This window comes from Psittacula echo (genome assembly GCF_963264785.1).
Source record: "Psittacula echo genome assembly, chromosome: 5".
In the NCBI taxonomy this organism is placed as follows: Eukaryota; Metazoa; Chordata; class Aves; order Psittaciformes; family Psittacidae; genus Psittacula; species Psittacula echo.
In genome coordinates, this window is record NC_137739.1 from 81259852 (window position 1) to 81273798 (window position 13947).

The following is a 13947-nucleotide window of genomic DNA, read 5'->3' on the forward strand; positions in this document are numbered from 1 at the left end:
ACTGGCATATTCATACAATATCTATAGAGTGTCTGGGATATTCACGTATGCTGAAATTCAGAAACTAGAAAAGAAAGAAATGTTTTTAACTGGTGCCTGTAGTGCAGCCTTTGCTGTTTTTATTGCTCAGCCACAGCTTTGAGACTTACCTGTGGCTTTCCGTGCTTTTGGAATATCTCAAGAAGTTGATTGGTTTGCTAGTTCACAAATTAATTTGTGAAAATGTTGCCAGCACATTTCAATAAGTGCCTAGTTGTCTGCTCACACCGTGTCATATTGGTGTTATAGCAAAGTGGAAGAAATCATTATCGTTTAGATCCTGTCAGAATTTAGAAACTCAGATTTCTAATAGTTAAAACCAAGAATTAACAACTTTATTTGAGAAAAAAAAGAGGAATAGTTCTGCCATACAGCTTTTTTGAGGGATGAATTAAACAGGACTTGATGCCTGTGGAGAACAAAAACTTGGCATAAAGAGATGGTTTAAAAAACTGTGACATGCGTCACTTTGTGGTACCTACATGGATTTCCACTGAGAACTTGTAAAAACACGGTAAATTGAAAACAAACCTCAAATGATACTTTTTGTGGCTCTATACTAACTTTGTAGATGCTAAGTTAAGTAGTCAGAGGGTTTATTTCTGACAATGAGAATCTTTTTCTATTCTTTGACAGCCACGAGCTGTCGCTGGTTTTCGAGGAACAGTACGATATGCATCAATCAATGCTCATAGAAACAGAGTGAGTATCTCCATCTGTATCATACCCATCTCATGTAGCTGAAAGCAGTCTGTAATGCAGTTGCTATTACTTTTCTGTTCTGTATTCTTATGAATGTATTTATTATGTGTTCTTATGTGTGTACTCATGTATAAATTAATACTGTAAGTATTGATTAAATTCTAATTTCAAAAAATGTATATGTAGAAATTAATACTAATTTTGGGAAAGGATAATACACAGTAGTCATGGGTGAAAAACTTATTGTAGAAATAATAGTGAATTTAATAGCTACCTTTGGTGTTCAATTGTATTGTAAGTTAATAAATTAAAAGGTGAAGTTACTGAGTTTTCTGAAATACGTAATGTCCAGTATGTTATCTTAACACCATACACTGAAGAAATCTGAATAAACAGCTCTTCCAGTATAGAGATTTTCAATGTTATTTTAACACACTTCAACTTCTGTTTTGTTTCTGTGTATCTTCTGTGGAAATTTGCTACTTACAATAGTTGCTGGATTTAATTATACAAACTTTTGTTGCAGCATTGATTGTATTATTTTTTAATCTATAATAATTTAAGTCCTCAGAGCAGTAAAGAATCTATCCTCCCTTTTGTCTTCTAGGTATTTGTAAGATTCATTAGATTAATATTTCTTTTTTACAGGAAATGGGTCGGCATGATGACCTCTGGTCCCTGTTCTACATGTTGGTGGAATTTGTGGTTGGGCAGCTGCCTTGGCGAAAAATAAAAGATAAGGTAAACCTAGAAGTGAAACCAAAGAGCCTGAGGGAGATTTACTTCTGAATTGCAGGCGAATGCTGTGATAAAGATTACACTAAGAATTTCTGGTTCATTAATTTTAACGTTACATTTTCCAGTGTTTTCCAACTGTTAGTTCTCATTGCCAGTGTCATGGTATAAAAAGCAATCAAGTTTTATAAACTGTTCTAGGCAGGAAGTAGATTGCACGTCTCGTTTGCAAATGTTTAAAAGACAAAAGTAAGTGTATATATGCCATTTATTTAATTTTCCTGTTTTCACTTGAGTACTTTTTTATTTCCCCAATCACAGATTTAGAATTTCTCATCTGTTTTGATTATTTGTGAAATGGGCATTTCTTATTTGCTCGTGAACAAAAGTGAATCAGTCAATATGCAGTAATGCCTTTAGTCATAAATAACGTAGGTGACTTGTGAAGAAACAGCATCTATTTAGCCTATTATTGCTTCTTTCAATGTCTTTTGAAATTAGATTGAAACCTAGTTAGTCTCTGATGTAGTTTATGCATTGGTAGATGACAAGTGGTATACAGGTAGTATGTCTTTTTATTTTTTTGGTTTTGATTTATTCCTATTACACCAAACAGGATTTACTAATCTTATACAATATACTCTGATGACCAAATATACACCAAAAAGTGACTGAACTTCAGATGGTGCCTTGATATGAGACAGCATTCAAACACAGCAGAAAATTAAATGGCATTTCATATTGAGTTTGAAGTTTGTACATTATTTTGCATGTGTAGTGAGGGCAATGACAGAATCTCTTATCTTGCTATCTGATGTAGAATTGCTTTTCTCTGTCATATTCAATGTAATGTAGTTGCCTGTCTTTCTGGCCAGTAGTGTATTGAATGGCTGTAAGTTACAAGGTGAGTATGTCATAGCAGAGAATGAAGGAGTATTAATGTTTGCTGTGATATTTACTCCTAGGAGCAAGTGGGCTCTATTAAAGAAAGGTACGAGCACAGACTGATGTTGAAACATCTTCCCCAAGAATTCAATGTCTTTCTGGATCACATTGCTAATTTAGATTACTTTACAAAGCCCGACTACCAGGTAAACTTTTTTACTATTTTTGTCTTTCTGATTTTTAAATAGCAGATTTTTATGCTCTTACATCTTCAATTTCCTTTGATTTCAGTAGGTGGTCTTAGTACTGATTATAGGTTGTGCCACCACAAAGTTATTTTAATAACCATCTAGTGCCATGGAAACTTTGTGATACAAAGATGTTATTTTTTTCCATTTGGGAAGAGTAAGGCCATCAAGTTTCTAAAAACAATTGGCAGTTGCTTTGCAGTCTTAGCAGTATTCTTGTTCAACATCTTTGTCGGTGACATGGACAGTGGGATTGATTGTGCTCTCAGCAAGTTTGCCGATGACACCAAGCTGTGTGGTTCGGTTGATATGCCGGAGGGCAGGGATGCCATCCAGAGGGACCTTGACATGCTTGTGAGGTGGGCTGATGCCAACCTGATGAAGTTTAACCATGCCAAGTGCAAGGTCCTACACCTGGGTCGGAGCAATCCCAGGCACAGCTACAGGTTGGGCAAAGAAGAGATTCAGAGCAGCCCTGCAGAGAAGGACTTGGGGTGTTGGTCGATGAGAAACTTAAAATGAGCCGGCAGTGTGCACTTGCAGCCCAGAAAGCCAACCATATCCTGGGCTGCATCAAAAGGAGTGTGACCAGCAGGTCGAAGGAGGTGATCCTGCCCCTCTACTCCGCTCTCGTGAGACCTCACTTGAAGTATGGTGTGCAGTTCTGGTGTCCTCAACATAAAAAGGACATGGAACTGTTGGAACAAGTCCAGAGGAGGGCCACGAGGATGATCAGGGGACTGGAGCACCTCCTATATGAAGATAGGCTGGGAAAGTTGAAGCTGTTCAGCCTGGAGAAGAGAAGGCTGCGTGGAGACCTCGTAGCAGCCTTCCAGTATCTGAAAGGGGCTATAGGGATGCTGGGGGGAGACTCTTCATTAGGGACTGTAGCGACAGGACAAGGGGTAACGGGTTCAAGCTTAAACAGGGGAAGTTTAGATTGGATATAAGGAAGAAGATCTTTATTGTAAAGGGTGGTTGGTGAGGCACTGGAATGGACCGCCCAGGGAAGTTGTGAATGCTCCATCCCTGACAGTGTTCAAAGCCAGGTTGGACAGAGCCTTGGGTGACATGGTGTAGTGTGAGGTGTCCCTGGCCATGCCAGGGCTGTTGGAACTGGATGATCTTAAGGTCCTTTCCAACCCTAACTATTCTATGATTCTGTTAGGATCAGGTGCTGTCCTCCTATTGTAGCTTCTAGTGGGTGCTCCTTGAGTTAAATTGATCAGATTGCTTCCTTGTTCAGGTATTTATGCACACATTGCCACAGTTTCCTGACAACATTAAGCACTTGAGTTTATATTTGCATTATAGCTGAAATTTTAGGGAAGATTTAAAGGAGAGTGACCTTAAAAATTACTTCAGAGAGACTGCTTAAGGTTTACAGGAAGGTAAGAATAAAGGAGAGTACGTACGGGACAGAGAGTGAAATATGGCTTTGTGCAGTTCAGTAGCACTCCAGAGCTGATGGATAGATGGCCCACCAAAGGTTCTTGAGAGTAAGGATGCAGCCACTTTATACAAGAAAAACAATCCAAACTTCCCATCCCTTTTAAGTTGTGAAAGGGTATGTGTTTTCAAAGGAGGCCAGAGAAAAATTTTCATCATCCTAGAAGAAAGGATGCAAACTAGAGTTTCAGCTTTGGAGGAGGCGGATGGATTAACTTTAGAAATGTTGCAGAGTAAGGGATTATGTGATATGGACACAGCCTCCCACCAGTAACTAGAATGAGAGAAAGTTTATTCAAGGGGGGAAGAAAGTAGATGCAATTTCTTTCTCCATCATGGAAACAACTTGTTCTAGTTGCTTTTCACAGCATAAAATGATGGTGGAAAGCTTCCAGTGTGACATTTCTGTGGGTGAATGTCAGCATTAAATAGGGTAAATAATACATACTTCTAAATGACAGAAATATATGAATTAACAAATCCATATCCTTCCCTACATATTAATTTCCTTGGATTGTAGTGGTGTTATTGAATATACTTCTTTATCTTCCTCTGCTGGAGAGCTGTCGCATGCTATTCTGCAGTAATGTAGTTGTGTGTGTCTTTCTGTCTTTTTATGGAAGCCTATGGTATATCTTTGCCACTCTTTACTGATAAGAACACAGATGTGGTTTGCTTCTTTATTTTTAAATTTTACATACCTTGACTTTGGAACCTTGGAAAGTGGGAAATGGTTAATATAAGGAACTGTGTCATTTTTCTTTGAAAATTGTTGTCAGTCAAAATCTTCAAGAAGAGACATGTTAAAGTATTACAGGAGGGTATTTCATAATTGCTTGATCTCTTAGACAAAATGAACCTTATTAACTTTCTTCTTCATTTTTAGCTTCTCATGTCTGTGTTTGACAACAGCATGAAAACGTTTGGGGTTATTGAAAGTGACCCTTTTGACTGGGAGAAGAGTGGAACTGACGGCTCTCTGACCACAACAACAACTTCAACCACACCTCAGTTACATACTCGTCTTACTCCGGCTGCGATTGGGTATGTATGCACTTAAATTGTGGTCACTTAAAAAGCAGCCACAGAGTACCAGAGAGAAATTATCTCCATAATTTAGGGGTTTTTTTTCTGCAGGATATTGAATAAATAGAGGAATGGAGGTTTGGGAGCGTTTGAAATATTTTCCTTTTTAGGGTTCTTGTTTATACTGTCCTGAAAGATCCTGATAGATTTTGGTTGCTTTTAAAAAGAATATTTAATGTGGTCTCTGAGATCTTCTGTAATTAAGCACGTTGGACTCATCTCAAGAGATCGAAGAATGTAAGTGGTGTTCATGGGTGCGGAGGAAGACTTTGAGCCTGTTCTAGGCCTTGAACAGATACCGTTTTTATCTAAGAGTAATGAAGGTTTTCTGATGTGGGAGTTTTGATCATGTAGTGAGGCTGAAAACCACAGGAATTTCATGTATTTCATGTAGAATGTATTAAATCCAGTATTTCAGAGTAATTAAAAAGTAATTAAAAAAAAGTGTTACATATCAGTCAAGACATTAACTGGTGTTAATATTACACAGGTGTACAGTATGTGCTATTGAACACACTGAAGTTGACAGATTTTTACATGTGATTCAGTCCCATTATCACATGAAGCATCACACTGGAGTTATTTATAATCTTGGCTGCAATTTTGGTGATTGTAAAGAAATGAATTTTAACTGACCTTCTGACCGCTTTCTAGAAATAGCGTTGCTTCACTTTCACGACACTGAGTTAAGCCGTAGACCTAAATCACTTGAAGTTCCGGGATTACAGGACTTTAATTAAAATGTAGTATTTTGTTAGTATTATGCTTATGTTTTGATTATCAATAACTGGACCAAAATAGCACTTTGATAAGAAAAGTGATTAAAACAGCATTTAATTTGCCTTCTTCACATAGTATGTTTTGTTATCCTACCAAATTTTGCAGAAAAGGAAACTACATTATGAAAATTGCCATTAATATTTTTTCTACATAGAAGGATATGTAGACAAGTCAGGGGCCTGGACATGAACTCTAACAAATTTTCTCAGAAGTTTCTTCCAAAGCATTAAAAACCCCAGCTTTTGAGTGATTGTTTTTTGGTTTGCTCCTTTTGTTATGTGTCTAAATTAAAGAAACATAAATTGTGCATGCCAACAAGTAGGGGGTTTTACATTAAATACTTTGCAAGATGTATTTTTCTACAGAAGCATGCTTTTGCTTGTATTTTTTTTCTTCTTTCTTTTCAGAGAGTAGAAAATAATACTAAGAATTACATTAGAGACTCAAATTTTTGTTTCTGATTTTTTTTTTTTAACTGCTTTTGTAGAATTGCCAATGCCACTCCTATCCCAGGAGACTTGCTGCGAGAAAACACAGATGAAGTGTTTCCTGATGAACAGCTCAGTGATGGAGAGAATGGTATTCCTGTTGGTGTCTCACCAGAGAAGCTACCTGGATCCCCTGGCCATCAGCGTCCTCAGGAAAAAGATGTTTGGGAAGAAATGGATGCAAATAGAAACAAAATAAAACTAGGGATCTCTAAGGTACTTACAAATCTGCATTGTAAAGATCATCTCTGAACAGTTTCCTGTCCTCATAGTGCACATAAAATATACTTAATATTGCAGTCTTACTAATACTGGTTAGCCAGAATAGTCTAAGGAAACAAGATTTATGGTAGAGCTACATATTTTGTTAGAGTGATTTACATACTGGAACAAGCAGACAAGCTTTTGGGCCTTATACCACTTTATCTGGTCTTTGTGATGAATAGTAGATTGCTGATAATTTGAGATTCTTTGTCATTTATTCATGTTCTTCAGACATGATTTTGATGTTTGCTCACTACGTGAAACCAAAGCAAATTTCATGCATCCTGCAAGTATAAAAGTTAGATACTGAATATATGAAACCTACTTAAATATTATTCTTCAATTGACAGGTTATTTTTTGACATTGTGATTGGCAGTGTGATTGGCAGTATACATTTAATTCGCTTGGTGTTTTTGTCTCCATAAGATACGATACCATTGTATCTATCCAGAGAGGTTCAAGGGCTAGTCTTTAGAAGAGAATGCTGTTTAGTTTTGAAAAGTGATCTCTGAGAAGTGGTTCCTATCTCCCTTGCTCATAATCACATTTCATAGTCGGTCAAATGTAGCCCTGTTTCTTGATATAAAAATGTTTTGAACATAAAGAGGGATCTGGTGCTAAGATGTCCTAGCTAAAATGTTTAGCTAGGAGGGCTGTCTAGTTTTGAGACTGTTACTTCTTGTGTACTAGAAAAAATTTATTGCAGGGAAGAATGAGGCATATAGTGCCTGTTTTCAAATGTGTTTGGTTTTTTTTACCAAAGAGGGAGAAAGAAATTGTTCTGATTTAAACAAAGGCAATATCTATTAGTTATACCTGTTGAAACTAAGGATGATCATGATTTCCTAGGTCTAAAGCATGTCTAGTTAGTATAAAAGATGGAATGTGGTTGAACTAAAACATAATTCTAAGTCACAGAAATTATCTAGTATATTCAGTGTATAATGGTGTTATGTACTCCAGAGAATCATCAAGACAGCTTGGAAGCTAACTTCTTTTTAATAAGAGCACTTGACTATAAAAGCAGACTGAAGATGCTACCAAGTGCCAGGTTTCAGACTATTAAAGAACATTTCAGATGTGGGTGTGAAATACCAGAGTAAATTTAAGTGTATTACTGGGGTTTTGGGACTCATGATCTCAGACCTACCCAGAACTAGTGTATTACCAGTATTTTGTCTGTTGTGTGCTGAAGAGCATATCTAAGCTTCCCTAACTATGCCATGAACTTCAGGGTTCAAATACAAATTATCACAGGCTAAAACCGTGGATTGTATTTACCATGCAGTACTTCTTCCTCTTTTTTTCTGCTCTGAGTGAGTTACATTTTCACTTTACTTTTTGCATAGGCTGCCACAGAGGAAGAAAACAGCCATGGGCCAGTGAATGGCATGCTTAATGCCCCGAGCCTTGGTTCTCCGATTCGTGTTCGTTCAGAGACCACCCAGTTAGACAGAGATGTCCCACTGGTGCGAAAGTTACGTTCAATTCACAGCTTTGAACTGGAGAAGCGTCTGACGCTGGAGTCAAAGCCAGACACTGATAAATTTCTTGAGACCTGGTAAAGAAATTGTCATTTTCTTATGCTTAGATCTTTTCAGGTTATGTAGTTAAGGTAGTATCATTCCTCTGCCATGTGAAGCCAGGAATGGAGCTGCTGTGTTAGGCTTATGTAAACTACAGCAAAGTATTCACTGCGTTCATAATATTGCTTGATTAATGGATCTTACTACTTGGTAGCCTCTTTAAAAAAATACTACTACTAGTATACAGTTCAATTCAGACTCTCACACTTGAGAATTTATTATTTCAAGACCTAGTGGTGTAACCCTGGTGCGTATTTCAATTTTCTTCAGTGTGATATTCCTGACAGTACAACTCATCTTAAATAAGAATGATGACATCAGGTGCTCAATAGAGGTAACATGGGGTTAGATTATTGTTGCCTTTAGTGGGCGTCGCGACCTGGTTCAGGAACGGTGCAACGGCCCACCCCTGGCCGACTGGACCATTAGCCCGCAGACGCCCAATGTGGTGGACGGCAAATGGCGTTTATTGGCACGTGACATGGCATTATATACCTGAGATACGTGACGTCACCTCTGTCCGCTTACATCATAAACTAAACGCTATTGGCTATCAGGAGAGGGGCCCTATCTTTCCGTACAGCGCGATATCTTCCGGCTGCCAGACCCTGGCTACCCACAGATTATATGACAGGAGAAGGACAGTTTACAAAAAGCGGAGTTATGAGGTAAAGTTGGGAACCTGCCTGCATGAAGCAGGTTTATTTATGCTCGTAAGTGTTGTGTCAACATAAAAATCTGATAGGAGACAGAGGCCTTAAAATGGAATTTGAAGGTAGAGAAGAGACAGATGTATGACGACAGATTTCATGAGTTTGCCCATGTGTAGAAGGAGTAAGGGGAGAAAGGATGCAGTGAAATCGGAGTGAAAGGTGGAGGCTGAGTTGTGACAACAGAGAGCTGAGGGGCTGACAGTGGCAAAATCCTTCTAAGTACATCATAGTTGGGTTAGGAATTTGAATTTGTTTGGTGAAGCAAGTTATGCAAAGCATAAGTAAGGAATCAATCAGAACAATCAATGCATTTTTCTTGAAAGCATTTACTAACTGCTGTTGGAGACATCTGTTTCTTCTGTTCTGATTTGAGACTGCTTTGTAGCATAAATTAAGTACAGTGGACATCTGGTGGTAGCCTCACCACTGAGTTTGAATCCATTCACTATTCTATCTTCTGGTAATCACATTTACAATACAGTATGATATATTACAATTACCATATGTGCAAGTCTAATGCCATCCACCCTTTTTTACTTGACTTTGGAGTTGTCTCAAATCATGGATCTTTCAACCATTGCGGGTTGTTCTAAAATATGACAACAAATTTTTATATAAATCCAGTTTTCCTCTGCTGAAAACCCTCAAATACAGCTTACATTATTTACTTAATTATTAACTAATTTAGATATTATCTTCTTTTCTTAAGTTTGGGGAAGATGCAAAAAGACTTGAATGCTACGGCAGAGACTCCTGTTGCTGCTGTTCCTCCTCTTTCTCAGAAAACATCTGCTCCTGTGGCTGCCCGCACAGACCATGTTTGGCACTATGATGAAGAATATCTTCCAGACGCTTCAAAGCCTGTGTCAGCTAGTTCTCCAGAACACGTTGATGGTGTTATTAGCAATGGATTTGTAGCTGTTAACTTAAGCTCCTGCAGGCAGGAGGTTGATTCTAAGGAATGGGTAATAATAGATAAGGAACGGGACTTGCAGGACTTCAGAACAAATGAGGCTTTAGGGCACAAAGTGACTGGAAGTCCCTCAGATGAAGAGCCGGAGGTACTACAAGTTCTAGAGGAGTCTCCTGCTGAAGAGCAACCCAGACAGGGTGGTTGGGCAGGAAACAATGTAAATGCCAAGAACCAGACCTCAGGTGTGGAGTTAGGTCTAGCCATGGAGTGTCATCCTCCTGCTTCTGAACAGCTTACAGATAAATTGGAACTTTTGTCAGGAGCTGCTGGACAGCTTGCAGCCACCCCTACAAGTCCTATGGAAGCTCAAGCAGAAGGAGCACTCACTCCGGTAAGAGAAACTGTTTTATTGAACCTCTTTTTACTCAGAATTAAATGAGGAGATAGTAAGGGAAAAGGCAGTGACTAAAATACAGTAGTGTGGCAGAAATTCCTGCTTTCATCAGATATGGGACTTGATTCTTGAGGAATGATCTTTCATGTTCTGTTATATGAGTGTTCACATTCTCCCATGAAAGTAGCTTTTAATTCTGCAGATATGATCCACAGAACTGGCCTTAATTTAAATAAATAAGTAAATATTTCATATAGAGATATCTATATAAAAGAAAGTCCTTATGCGGTGATTCCTAATCAGTGATATACATGCAAATATATATTTATTATATTCGCAGTACATAAATGTAAAATTTAACTGAATATGTAAAATACTGTGTTACATTTCACGTGTTCCAGGAAAAGGCTAAATGCGTGAAATTAAAGAAACTGTGCTACTTGCTCTCACCATCATTGACGTAGTGTTTTCTTTTGGAATTCCTTTTGTTTCTTCCTGTTCCTTCTGAAATTTCTAATTGTACTTATACAGACAACTTGTTAGCTTTAATAAATTGTTGCTACTTCTCACTTCTAAGATAATTTTGCAACTATAGCTTTTCTCCCAGTGTTTTCACTAAGACAGATTGCTTTGCTTCCATTGCACCCTCTTGTTTTTGTGTTTGTCTTTCCTCTAAAGAATTCTCATTTTCACAGTTTTTGAATATTTGCTTTTTTTCCTCCTTTGTCACTAATTCTTAACAGACTTTATTGGCTTTAATTAAAGAGGAAGTGAGATTAATTGTTAAGTGATTGGGAATCAGCTCCTGGTTTTACTTCTCCCCTTTTCTCACTAGATACTGTGTCATCTGTGACATGTGTGATATAAAGGGCAATACTCTCTCATTAGAAAAAAATAACTTGTCACCAGCTACTCATTTATTATAAGGTGTGGAATATGCTTTATGGTAAAAATGAACTACTCATTTTACTTAACTGTAGCTGTATAGCAAAATTTCAAATACACGTACATTCTCATGGAAAATGCAAGCTCATATCTTTAATGCAGGATTATATTCAGATATCATACATTGTGGATTATGTAGCTTACAGAAAAATGCATCTTACATGATTCAAAATACAGAACTGTGCTAAACAGCAAAAGATTTTGAGAGTTACATTGAAATATTAGTTGTAAGAAAGAGCTTTTCATGGGTTAGAAGCTTTAAAGGTGAAAAATTGAATTGCTCAGTTGTTTTAGTTGTTAAGATTTTGTATTTTAATGTCAATTTTAGTAAAACAGGAAAGAGCAACACTTATGCCTGTACAAAATACCAATTAGCAGGTGGTTTTATTTGAAAAGCCATTGAAAAACAGCTTGCGATTTTGTATGCAAATCCCACTTTACACAAACCTAGATTTTTGGGGGAAATTGCTGTTTTACTTATAACTGAAAGTAGAGATGATGTAAATATCATGTACTACAGTGCAAACAGGCAGTACCTGCAAAGGAAGAAGCTTCTGCGCATGGGAGCAGAAATAGTTATAAACAAGATTAATTATAAGATGTATTGGAAGAAATACTGGTTGAAGTAGACACTGGGATGAGGTTATATTTTGGTTTGGCTCTGAAAGCAGGTAAGAGATATTTGTCATGACCTCAAAAATGGAGGAAATGAATACGGCTTTTATTATCCTGCGTGGGCAAGTAGTGCTGTGAGGGCAAGATAAATGTCAGGAAAGAACTTGCTGTTTTCAAGGTGAATCATGTGGAATTTAAATTATAAACTGAACTGGGAATAAAGAAAATAGAAATTATTTGGCTGATTTAGAAACTGGGAACAGAGTGTGTCTATTCCAATTGTGATGGCAGTTTGTGGTAGTCTTCCATCTACTTCATTAGCCCTTGAAAGTCAGACAAAGCCCAGGAGGATATTTGGGAGTGAATTGTTCTTTCTGTCCTTCGTTGATGGTATTTCAGTACATAAAAGATATTTAAATATTACTTGAGTGGGTACTGCAACCAAGGTGCTCTTACAGGTGAGTGTCCTAGTCACTTCACAGGGAGAGAGTATATTTATGCCTCTTCTCCCTATTTCAGAGTTCTGGTGACCTTAGGGAGCTGTTTGGTAGAGCTTTTCTCTTTTTTCCTCAAAGCATTTATCCACCTGAAACTGTTCTTTGAATCTGATCCTTGTTTTTGGAGCAGATGTTCTTGTTCTTTAGTAATTTTATCTAGGTAGAGCCTTCCTGACAATACAAATAATGGGCAAAAGGTTGTATTTTACTTTACTAATTGTATTGCACAAGTTAGTAAGAGAAGCTTGGATCCAAGAATGCAAGATTGTGATCATAAATCAAATGACTTAAGTGCAACTAAAACAGGTTAAAAATAGATGTTTAAATTATAGTAGTATAATAGCTTGATATAATTTCTGAAACAGTTTACTCAGTTCACACAACTTGAAACTCTAGGACATGTTAACATTCATGGTCATAATGCTTATGAACATACCTTCCGTACAGATTTCTAGTGACCTTCTTCACAATCACTTAGAAGAACGTGTGATGAATTATGATCTTTGAGCTTATTCTGATAGGTTTGTTAAATATGCAAGCAATTACTTCAGTGGTGATAGAATAAAATAGTTCTCCTGTTTTATGTAGTTTTTCATTTTTTACTTTGATTCTTCTTTATTCATTATTTCTTTGAGGACTTTATTGCTCACTATTGAAGTAGTAAGTAGTAGCAAGGACATTCCTGTATGAGAAACTAAAAGTTCACATACTCACCCATAATTTTATCTTCTCGAGAAGGAAAAAATTGCTCATCTGCAGTCCTTCCATTTGTTGATAGATGTTCTTCCTAAAACCGTGTGTGTACATGAACTTCCTGTAATTGATTATAGGATCACTTACCTGTTTCATGCAGCATCAGCATTCTAATAAGAATGTAAAGTTGTAGCAGTTCAGGAAGAAATCTGAAATCAAAAATAAGAGAGAAAGATGTCTAAGTTACTTGCTTGGGAAGTGAAGGTTTCAGGCATAGAAAGTTACAACAAATTATGCTATCTATTGTGATAAAGCCTGCAGACAAGAGAACAAATTTTCATCTTATCAGTCATGGGTTTCCCGTTGCAGTACAGATTTTGTGTGCTACCAGCAAATACCAGTTTGATCTATCTCAGTTGTAGGCATATAGTCACATTTGTGTTGAACTATTCAGAGCATCCTAGGGTATATATGATGACTTAATGTTTCATAGTGGCTTTATGTTGACTTTGGCTGAAGGAGGACAGGCAGTACCTGATTTGCAGTAGTGTCTGCTGGTATGAAGTTAATCTGTCACTAGTCTAATGGTGAACACTGGAGCAGCACTTTGCAGCTCAAGTTTTCTTTTCCTTGATCTGGTACTTAAGAGCCTGGAGCCGCACTTGCTGCATTGTTGAACCATGGCCTCATTCATTTACTGTGTTTGTACTGAGTTGCAGTGAACCTCATGTACAAAACTTCGCAGCATGAATTTGGCAAGCAAATATTTCAGCGAAGAAAACTCCCTAATGGAGTTGAAGTAAATGGGTCTGCAACAGCAAATTCTGTTTTCATCTGCAGTTTAAATTAAACAACAGTTTGCTCTGGTCAAACTTGGTTAATAACCTAAGACCATAAACATATATGTATGGTTA

General features: G+C 37.3%; 1 protein-coding gene across 1 annotated transcript in view; it reads left to right on the forward strand.

Annotated features, from left to right (window-relative positions):
• Positions 1 to 13947, forward strand: part of TTBK2 (tau tubulin kinase 2) — a gene marked incomplete at its 5' end in the record, with an annotated part of 66765 nt that overhangs the window by 34741 nt on the left and 18077 nt on the right. The window contains 7 exons of the mRNA XM_080618789.1: positions 676 to 741; positions 1390 to 1482; positions 2442 to 2567; positions 4945 to 5102; positions 6412 to 6628; positions 8027 to 8238; positions 9686 to 10280. Of these exons, the coding sequence (XP_080474915.1) occupies positions 676 to 741; positions 1390 to 1482; positions 2442 to 2567; positions 4945 to 5102; positions 6412 to 6628; positions 8027 to 8238; positions 9686 to 10280 (1467 nt within the window). The remainder of the gene's footprint in view (positions 1 to 675; positions 742 to 1389; positions 1483 to 2441; positions 2568 to 4944; positions 5103 to 6411; positions 6629 to 8026; positions 8239 to 9685; positions 10281 to 13947) is intronic.